Source organism: Stegostoma tigrinum, chromosome 9 (assembly GCF_030684315.1).
Source record: "Stegostoma tigrinum isolate sSteTig4 chromosome 9, sSteTig4.hap1, whole genome shotgun sequence".
Lineage (NCBI taxonomy): Eukaryota > Metazoa > Chordata > Chondrichthyes > Orectolobiformes > Stegostomatidae > Stegostoma > Stegostoma tigrinum.
In genome coordinates, this window is record NC_081362.1 from 46420962 (window position 1) to 46432335 (window position 11374).

Genomic DNA, 11374 nt, shown 5'->3' on the forward strand with positions numbered 1-11374 from the left:
AAAAATGCTGTTCCAATTAAGCAACATCCTTATAGGTCTTATGCTCTAAAGTTGGCACAGGTTCAAAAAGAGACTGAATGCATGCTCAAAGACAACATAATCGAAGGGATTTGCAGCTATTGGAGCTCACCATAGTAATGGTACCAAAACTAGATGGTACCCAATGATTATGTGTAGACTATCACAAAGTCAACACAATTACAAAATCTGATTCATATCCTATTCCGCTTATAGAAGACCATATTGAGAAGATGGAAAAAGCAAATTATATTTCTAAGTTGTACTTACAGAGGATACTGGCAGGTACCTTTATCTGAAAGAGCAAAGACAATTTAGACTTATGTGACACCAGATGGACTATACCAATTTAAAGTCCAGCCATTTGGTATGAAAAATGTGCCAGCCACATTTGGAAGACTGACTAATAAAGTCATTTCTGGATTAACCAATTGTGTGGTGTACCTGGCAATTTTTAGTCACACATGGAAGGAACATTTGCGACATGTACTAGAATTGTCTGATCAACTTTGCAAGGCAGGCTTGGTGATCAACCTGACTAGGAGTGAATTCCAAAAAAACTCAAGTCACGTTCCTGGACCATATTATTGGACATCGACAGCTGGCCCTATACAGTGTGAAAACAAAGGTTATCGGGGAGTTTCACAATCCAATCAATGAAGACAGCAGCACTACAATTCCTGGGACTGAGTAGGTTTTATCAGAAGTTCATACCAGGTTTTGGCAGTGTGGGTGCTCAACTGATTGACTTATTGAAGAAGTGCAGGAAATAAATGAACAGCGGACTGCCAGAAGGCATCTGACAGCCTGAAAGCTGTGCTAACCACTGCCCCAGTGTTAAGCACACCTAATTACGGAAAGCCATTCAAGATGGCTATTGATGTGAGTGTTGGTGCAGCATTCTTTCAAGAAGACAACAACCAGATAGAAAGACCTATCAAGTATTTTCCAAAAAATTGAATACTCATCAGAAGTATTCCACGATTGAAAAGGAAACCTTGAGCTTGGTGTTGGCATTACAATATTTCAACACTTATATTGCCAGTAATGTGCCTTAGACAATTGTAGACTGACCATAACACATTAAAGTTTTTGGAGAAATTTAAGGACAAAGCTTCTAGTTTAAATTGAGCTTATTATTGCAGCCATTCAATCTGAAAATTATACACGTGGCAGGACGAGAAAACATTATTGCTGGTGCATTGTCATGACTTTGTTGGTGAAAGACAGAGGCGTTCAGTGGCAGGAGTAAATGGACTGAAATAAAATGTAGTATTGAATGCTTGTATGCTTAGAGTCAATATAACGTATATGTATTTAACATACCAGTAAGAGTAAGACTAAGGATTTTAAAATTGACGCCATCTTTCTATTTTGATGGTTCACTTTTTTAAAGGGGTGAGGTGTGACAATGCTGCCACTTTAAAAATGTTACTTTCTCTCGGTATTTTTTGAGGAGATGTCATAAAGGCAGAGGTACGAAACTGGCTACTGAAAATGGCTGAAGTAAATAACTTAGGAGACTTTTGGTGTTTTTTTCTGAAACAGTTGGAACAATGGAAGTGGAGTGGCCAGCTCTCACAGGCCAAGCTTTCTGGTTTTTTTTCAGCCATAGTAATTAGAAGCTGTTTGGGGTCCCAGAAGAGTTAGAGCTTCAGTGAATGATTCCTAGCTGCTACTTTCTCTGAAATCTCTCTTGATGTTGTTTCCTCTTGGATTGGAGAACTGCATGTAAGAATCTGTGTCTGAATTTACCTTTTTGCCAAAGGGTGTGTTTTTTGCAATATAACCATTTTGGAACAGTTAATTACTAATAGGTTTTGTACGTATTATTCAGTTAAGTTTTCCAATAGTTAAGTTATTCTAAATTCCTCTTTCTTTTGTTTCTATTTTAACTGTAGTGCTTAAACAAATTGTGTTTTGCTTAGCATTGAGTAGTTTGACCAGTCACATCACATTTGCAACACACACATGACATCCACCATTAAATAAGAAAAAGTTAAGATCCTCAAAGGAAGGGTCACCGGACCCGAAATGTTTACTCTGTTTTTCCCTTCACAGATGCTGCCAGACCTGCTGAGCTTTTCCAGCAACTTTGTTTTTGAGCCTGATTTACAGCATTCGCAGTTCTTTCAGTTTTTGGTTAGGATCTAGGCTACCTTCTTACAATATTTCAAGGGGGTCTGGTGTAATCCATTATACCTTTCAACTTTATGCACTGAATATACTATCTTGTTACTTTCAATTACAACAAAATTACAACAACCATGATTATTTTTTCCATTAAAGTAATTAGAAGAATTTTCAGTAGCCTGTTATAATAAAATGTTCAACAGTTAAATACCACAGACAAAGAAATAAACATAACTGGAGGCAAACAGACCAATAAATTGCAATGAACAGCAAAAAGATAGGCTTAATCATTACGGTGTCTGTGCAAGATGCAAACAACTTTTGAAAATGGAGGCCTTCAGCTAAGTCCTTCAAAAAAGAATTTTTCAATGGTTCCTTACTATAATTGCAATGGCTAACATCAAGCTAGACCTTGTACCCATGCTCTGTTAGGCAGTACCAACTGCACTGGCAAATTTATCTCCAATTGATGAGCTGAACGCTTAATTAGAACAACAGCCACCATATTTACAAACTGACAAAATAATGATAATTTATCACTGAAGATCAAGGGTTGACACCATAAAATGTGTATTTTGAGTATGTACCTTATCAATGCACAGCTTAGTTTTTTCTCTTCCCAGGTGGCACGCAAAGAGCTGTACTACACGGGGAACAAAAGAAGTTAAAGAGAGCCAGGTGACAGAAATGTCAAAGAAGAAGGTACATAAACTTTAAGGTTCCAATTTTCATTCCTTGATCTCACTTGCAATGGTGAAAGGAATCCTGGTTCAGCAAATCCAGCCTTCAAAAATGGTGCCCACAATTTCCATTTTTGGTCTGGCATAAAGGGTTGGAGTTGTGTTGTGGGCAGGGGAACTGTTTTGCATTAGAAGTTGGGGTCAGAAACTAGGTAAAAATTGAGGGGGCTGCTGGGTTGCACGGTGGACTGAGCCAAAAGCCTGCCTGGAGACTCCAGCACTATGTCCAAAAATTACATTAAAAAACCCCAGAAAATAGTTCTTCTGCCGCAATACCTCTGCACAACATCTCCATTCCCTCCAAACTCTCCACATATCAACCTATAGCCTTCTACCTATTTCCATAACCCTTAATCTAATACCCTTCTACCCATTTTCTATGGCAGCTCATACCACCTGTACAATCTTATGCTCCTCTACCCATCCCACAGCTGCCCCACGCTGACTTGTTGTTTACTCAAGTCAATGCATATCTACAATTCTTTCCTCCTTCACCCACCATGCCAACTCATCTGGCATCCACTCAAGTCCATGCACACAAAAGAAAAAAATAATGTTCTATTTCCTAAAGTTCCATTTTGCAGACCACACTAAGAAAAAGGTTTCTCATTTATAAAGCATACTTTGATACTTCACATTTCTCAACAGCCCTTGACACATTTGTCAGGAGTTTGTACACATTTTACAGTACAATCTTCTCTACTATTAACAGTCCAATTGGAAACCTAATGTCCTCCTTCTCCCTAACTTTTTCCTAACTTTTTAAGTGTACCTTACTTACCCACAAAGAGTACCTTTCATTGCGAACTATACCAGATGCCCTCTGCTAAGGTGTCCTAGGACCATATCAGTAGAGGTTCTTATGTGGCTATCCAATCAAACCCACAAAATTTAGACATGCTCTTAACAGCCGTATGCGTACCTTCCAGCTTCTATGCTACAGCACAGCCAAAATCCTAATTCAGTGGTCAGGTGCGTCCATGAAACAGAAACAGAAATAGATGATGTAGTCTCTCAACTCAAACCTCCTCCAAAGTTAAACAAGGTCAAGGCTGATCTGTTTGTGTTTTGAATTCAAAATTTCCATTTAACTCTGATAGCCTTAGATATTTGTTAAGCAAAGGAATAAATATACCTCTGCCTTAAAAATACTTAAGACCTTCTCCAATGCCTTGAGGCTAAGAGTTCTAAACTGACACCACCCTGAGACAGAAAAGCTTCTCCGTATCTCTGTTCTAAAAGAAAGACACCTAATTTTAAAATAGTGACTCCACCTTCTAAGCTCACACACAAGACATGTCATTCCTACATTCACCTTGTCAAGGCCAGTTAGGATCTTATACACTTCAATGACATTGTTTCTTACCTATCTTGGTGCTGTTTGCAAATTTAGCTACCACACCTTCCCTTCCCTCATCTAAGTATTGAGGTAAATTTTAAGAAGTTGAGGCTCCAGCAGAGGATGTTTTATGTTAATGCAAATGATTTATCTTTTAGATTATGCAACAAGTGTCAGTATTTGCTGTGTGAAACTAAAGAATTTTGACGGTAGCTTTTTAACATACAGGTGAGTTCATCAAAGTACCTATTGTCCTGTTGTCTCAGTGGGATATGCCTACCTATGAAGACGCAAAAAAAAATGCTGAATCTTTGTGTAGAAATTGAAATCTTGAAACCAGCATAAAATCATAAAGCATGATAGCTGAAATAGGGAATCCCTTTAATATTAAACAAACAGTCTCAAATTTTGAAACACAACAATCTTCATTAAAGTTTTACCGAGAAGGCACAGACAGGTTTTTGACTGAATATTGTTACAACATGAAGACAACCAAATCAAATCAGCCTCCCTATTCCTGTATTCACAACACAGTTAAAATTAAAACATTCAATGAGCTTAAAATTGACACTAATGGTTCCTACAGAACCATTTATAAATAACGAGTATCAGACTTCATGAATAATTATTTCCAGAAACCAGGTTTATATAGCTTAAAAAAATTAACAATGTATAAATAACACAGCAGCTTTAGCAGAGCAAAGTATAACCACAAGGTAAACTGATTAATGTCTCTAATTTAATTCAAAACTTCTTTGATTCTAGCCTCCCTATTCACTCAAAATGAGACAGGGATAAATTTAAAGAAAAAAAATGAGAATAGACAATCAAGTTCACTTAAGCAGACTTCATGATCCGTGGTGGGATATGAACGCAGATCCCCAGAACAGAACGTCCTCAAACCACCAAACCATCATCTCTCAAAGCATCCACTATCTCATCACTTCAGGTGACCTCCCACCCACAGCCTCCAACCTAATCATTCCCCAACCCGCACTGCCTGCTTCCATCTCCTTCCCAAAATCCACAAACCTGACTGCCCTGGTCGTCCCATTGTTTCTGCCTGCTCCTGCCCCACCGAACCTATCTCCACCTATCTCCACTCCATTTTCCCCCCTTGGTCCAGGAACTCCCTACCTATGTCCACGACACTACCCATGTCCTCCACCTCCTCCAAAACTTCCAATTCCCTGATCCCCAACACCTCATCTTTACCATTGACGTCCAGTCCCTATACACCTGCATTACCCATGCAGATGGCCTAAAGGCCCTCCCCTTCTTCCTGTCCCACAGGCCCGACCAGTCCCCCTCTACTGACACCCTCATCCACGTAACCAAACTTGTCTTCACCCTCAACAACTTCTTTCAATTCCTCCCACTTCATACAGACAAATGGGGTGGCCATGGGTAACCACATGGGCCCAAGCTATGTCTGCCTTTTTGTAGGTTACATGGAACAATCCCTCTTCTGTACCTATACTGGCCCTAAACCTTCCTCCATTACATTGATGACTGTATCGGCACCACCTCATACTCCCACGAGGAGCTTGAACTGCTCATCCACTTCACCAACACCTTCCACCCCAACCTTAAGTTCACCTGGACGGTCTCTGATACCACTCTCTCCTTCCTGGACCTCTCTGTTACCACCTCTGACAACCAACTGAAAACCAATATCCATTTCAAGCCCACCGACTCCCACATCTACCTGGAACGCACCCCCTCCCACCCACCTTCCTGCAAAAATGCCATCCCCTATTCCCAATTCCTTCACCTCTGCCACATCTGCTCCCAGGATGAGGCATTCCACTCACAAACATCTCAGATATCCTCGTTTTTCAAGGAGCGCAACTTCCCCCACTCAGTGGTCGAGAATGCCCTCACGTGCCACCCCACCAACCTCTAGATCGAATGCATCATCCTCCGGCATTTCCGCCATCTGCAATCCGACCCAACCACCAAAGACATTTTTCCCTCCCCACCCTTATCTGCTTTCCGAAGGGACCACTCTCTCTGCGACTCCCTTGTCCACTCCACCTTGTCCGCTCCACACTGCCCTCCAGCTCCACCACCCCCAGCACTTTTCCCTGCTACTGCAGGAAGTGCTACACCTGCCCCTACACCTCCCCCCTCAACTCCATCCCAGGCCCCAAGAAGACTTTCCACATCAAGCAAATGTTCACCTGCACATCTGCTAATGTGGTATATTGCATCCGCTGTTCCTGTTGTGGCCTCCTCTACATCGGGGAAACCAAGCAGAGGCTTGGGGACCGCTTTGCAGAACGCCTACGCTCGGTTCGCACTAAACAACTCCACCTCCCAGTCACAAACCATTTCAACTCCCCCTCCCATTCCTCAGACGACATGTCCATCCTGGGCCTCCTGAAGTGCCGTTACGATGCCACTCGAAGGTTGCAGGAACAGCATCTCATATTTCGCTTGGGAACCCTGCAGCCCAATGGTATCAATGTCGACTTCACAAACTTCAAAATCTCCCCTCCCCCTACCGCATCCCAAAACCAGTCCAGCTCATCCCCACCTTCCTAACTTGTCCTTCCTCCCACCTACCCCCTCCTCCCACCTCAAGCCCCACCCCCATCTCCTACCTACTAGCCTCATCCCACCCCCTTGAGCTGTCCGTCCTCCCTGGACTGACCAATCCCCTCCCTAACTCCCCACCTGCACTCACATGTACTGGCTGCATCCCCGCCTCTTTGACCTGTCTGTCTCCTCTCCACCTAACTTCTCCTTTATCCATCTTCAATCCTCCTCCCCCCCACTTCCTATTTATGTCAGAACCCCCTTCCCCTCCCCCATTTCTGAAGAAGGGTCTAGGCCCAAAACGTCAGCTTTCCCGCTCCGCTGATGCTGCTTGGCCTGCTGTGTTCACCCAGCTCTACATCTTGTTTCCCCAGAACATTACCTGGATCTCTGGATTAACAGTCCAGCATAATACCATGAGGCCATCACATCCCTATGGCAAATAAAATTTAAAACAATGTAGAGTGGAGTCATAACTTTTCATTGAAGGAACAGGCAATGTAAAATAAAGGATTCTGTAAGCGGCACAGTAGTAAAAAGGCTGGAGGCATATGTGTGTAAATTGCTAAATGTAGGAAAGCAGGATTCCAGAATTTTATAGGCGAGGGCATAGCATATAAAAGTAAAATTATGGCGTACCTTTATACAACACAAGCTATATTAACATTTTAGTTTATGGCTGTTTTGGTCAATGTAATATTGAACAGGTACAAGAAATTTGTTGTGACGGCATAATTTCATAAAGATAGAAAACACATTACACTACTGGCTATTTCATTTGATTTGCTGTGGAATGTTCTTTAGTCACAATTGCTAGAAATGCACAGTCTGAATCTACTGCACTGCGTTCTGCCAACAATCTAACTCGGAAAGAACAGCACCTTGTTGAAGAGCATAAATAAGTAAGAAACAAGTTCACAGTAAGGAAAAATCTCAATGGTATGTTTGACCTTACTCCATCGCATCACTGCAAAGTTACTATAGTTACCAGGCCATTCAAGGAAATGTCACAAAGGGCTCCTCGACTAGTCAACAATTGTCTAAAAGATTTGTCGTACAATGGCAAGTATTTTCACTATCACTCCATTCTTAACAGCTGAATAACAATATAGTTCACTCTTCCCTGAAATATCTACGTTTTTAAAAAGAGAAGAACAAACATGACATCAAAAAAACATTTGTGGCTTCAATAGCTATGTCCACAAACATATGTTTTCAACAAACCAAGCAAAAATTATCTTTATTTTATTAATGCACAAGAAAAGGTTATACCAAATACAAAAGCAAAACAGTGCCTTTGAGGGAAGTCAGAATCAAAAAACAGAAAATGCTGTTAGTGAATTGTCACAAGCCTGAAACATTAACAATTCCACAGAGTACCAGAACCCTAACCCATCAAGAACCACCACATCAACCCAGATACGTTGGAACAATAAGTACAGAGGTGCTTCAGCTCTCTAAAGAGTCACCCTGGCTATCCAAAAGAAATGAATCAAGAATTGACCTCCACAGATGCTGCCTGAACAGCTGAGTATCTACAGCATTTTCTACTTCTTAGGTGTGCCACAATATAATTACAAAAATATTTTCTTATATTATGACATCATGAACAATGAGCTACAGAAGGCTTCCAACGAATAGTTCTTTCTGATCTCATGCACAGTTAAATGCTAAAAAAAACTTCTCATGGCAAAAGGTATTTTTTCAAAAAAGGCTAATGTTTATGGATTTTTAGTGGAAATATAGAATGAAATATTCGAAATGGTGGCAGTCTGAAATGAAAACACAAAGAGAAAAACGCACTTATCTGAAAGATCTTTCCTACTTAAAGATATCGATTGAATGGTTATATATTTCCAGCATTTCCCTTTATATAACAGGTCCTTTTATTTATTTTGATATAATCACCCAAGGGATTATTTTATTCTAGAAGTTTGTCTATTATCTGAATTGTCATTAGGATGAGGAGAAAAAATGTGAGATAATTTAATATTATTATCCAATTTAAAATAAAGGAATACATTGTAGTACATATTTATATGGTAAATTTAAAACAGTGAAATGTTTGAAGATACTTCACAGAAGCTTTAGCAGACAATATATCAACAAAGCAAAAAATGTCAAACAGAAGATGATATTGGAACACCGAAGGATTTGGTGGGTATTAAGGAATTTCTTAAAAGAGCACAGAGTTTGTGAGAGAAATTTAGCAAGAAAATTTAAGAACATTGAGCCCTTTGTAGATACAAAATATTTAGCTGAAGAAAGTTTTTGTTAATTAAATTCAATGGATGACAGACCAGGTTCAGTGATTATACAATGCAACAGAAGAGTTTGAGAAAGGTAGTAATGAGGCAGAACTGGATATCACCAGTACACGTGAAATTTGAAATGGTATTTTCGGATCTTATCACCTATTTGCAGCACATATGTGTAAAATTAAAAGCGGCTAAGGATAGGCTCCAGAAGGTAGCTATTCCAAAGAAGGAAAATAAGCTATTACTGTAAATTGAATCACTACAACTTGATGGATAAGAATGGAATCAAACAAGGGCAGTCTCACAACTTTATAGAAGGGAAGGGAAGCATTGGAGAAGGACGTTGTGGATGTCGAAGTCTACCCACTGGTCAAGGATGAGGAGGGATACTGTACATAGTGTATCTTTTGCTTTGATAAGGATTATTTCAGTGTTGTGTTAGGGGCAGAAGCTGTTTAGACAGCGTCAAACATGACTTAAGAAGGGTGAAATGTTGACAGATTTGAAAGGGTGGAAATTCCTAACAATGTCAACTATCACGTGGAACAGGAAAGGAAGCTACATGAACAGCAGTTTAGTCGCAGAATCTGAAGTTTACTGGAAATAGCATTACAGCAGAAGGTAGATCAGAAGCTCGGAGGGCTCAAAAGGAATTGAGAAAAATTATATATGTCAAAAGTGAGAGACAAGGGGATGAAGAATGCAGGATGGTCATAAGAATCTACCATTTTAGTTAAAATTGTCTGCATTGTTTGTTCACAATTGCAGTAAAGCTGTGTGTATATGTTTGTAACATTTGAAAAGAGTGATCCAAAAATATTTCCCATAATCAGTTCACAATCTAATGAATGAGAATACATAACATTTCAGTGGATTAAAGCACTAATTTTAAGCACAATGAAAAGTCTGAACAAGTACCTAATTTTAATGTGCATATGCATAAAGTCTTTGCTATTGATGCCACTGAAGGAAAATTTCACCAAGTTATCTTTATAATTTAGCAGGAAAATCAGAATTCTCAATAATATATGTCGTTTATTTTCCTGGCACCTTACATATTCTATCGGACTTTGCCGTTTTCGAACCGTCCGTGGACTGTAACAAGGAAGTCACAACAGATAATTTCACAAATTATACTAACAATGCAATGAAGTAAACATACGAACTCACCAAATCCTTGTAATCCTGATGGATTTCTGTATAGGATAACTTATTTTCCTCTTCATCGTCAAAAACTGAAACAGAAAAACAAGCATTTACTCCAAACTGCCTGCAATCATGACCTCTATGAAGTCTACTATTTCAATGCTATGCGTAATGGTTTTAAGTTATGTAAATACGTGAGCACATATGAAGACGACGTTGACGGCGGACCATGCAGGACGTCGCTGGGAACGAGAAAATGTGTTGACACATTGCAGAAGGCCTAAAGCTCTAAATCACAAGCCACTGAAACAATGTTTAAAACATACCAATGAAAAGAAACAACTGGAAATGTTTAGCTGCTCACCTGCACAGTTCTGTTCGATGAAATCGGTGATTGGAACAGTCCAACACGAACTGCTGAGAAAGCCAGCAATTCCCTCCACCATCCACTCTTCCATTTTCCCAGAGCCGAAAGGAAAACGGCTCAGCCGAGCAACAGGACGCCCGTGTCCCCGGATGCAAACTGTTCGCAGTCTGTTTCCATGACAACCAACGAGCCTCACCGCTGACAATAACAGTAACATCAATCGGGAAGCACGTCATCTCATCGCCCAAGCCCAAGGTGATCTTCTGTGCTACCAATCGCAAACCTTCTCTCTGAACATTAAACGGGAAAGCCCAAGGTCACAGTGCCGATTATGACATACTGAATAAATACATTGTGCGTTGTTATTTCATCAACCATATTGCCGGCCTTATTATTAATTAAGAATTATATTTCTCTGTGTCTGGATACTGCTGTCTTTATATCAAAACTACTTTTAGTTACATAAGGATTTAGTACCGGGAGCAAGCTATTAGGCCCCTCGAACTGGTCAGCCTTTCAATAAAATCATGGCTGATTTGGTTATAATCTCAACTCAATTTTCCTGTCTGTCCACATAAATGTTGACTATCTCGTCTGTCAAAAATCTGTCGAACTCTGCCCTGAATAACGTATATGATCAAAGCTTCCACTGCTTAGTATAGAAGAGAAGTTCACAAACGAATGACCCTCTACGAGGAAACGAATCTCCTTATCTCTGTCTTAAAAGGGACGTCTGGTTGTTATACTATCATTGGTTTTATTCCTTTCATGCATGATGTTGGACATGCAACCAGAAGGGTAACTCCTACTTTGAAATATTGTTAAATATCTT

General features: G+C 40.1%; 1 protein-coding gene across 4 annotated transcripts in view; it reads right to left on the bottom strand.

Annotated features, from left to right (window-relative positions):
* cfap36 (cilia and flagella associated protein 36) overlaps positions 1–10774 on the bottom strand; it is a 102551-nt gene extending 91777 nt beyond the window's left edge. For all 4 annotated transcript variants that reach the window (XR_007248149.2, XM_059648512.1, XM_048536682.2 and 1 more), the window contains exons 1-2: positions 10540–10774; positions 10200–10264 (exon numbers count right to left, since the gene is read on the bottom strand). Coding sequence is in view for 3 of the 4 variants with exons in the window: in XM_059648512.1 (XP_059504495.1) it covers positions 10200–10264; positions 10540–10759 (285 nt within the window). In the remaining variant the exon portion in view is untranslated. The remainder of the gene's footprint in view (positions 1–10199; positions 10265–10539) is intronic.
* Positions 10775–11374: the final 600 nt, after the last annotated feature.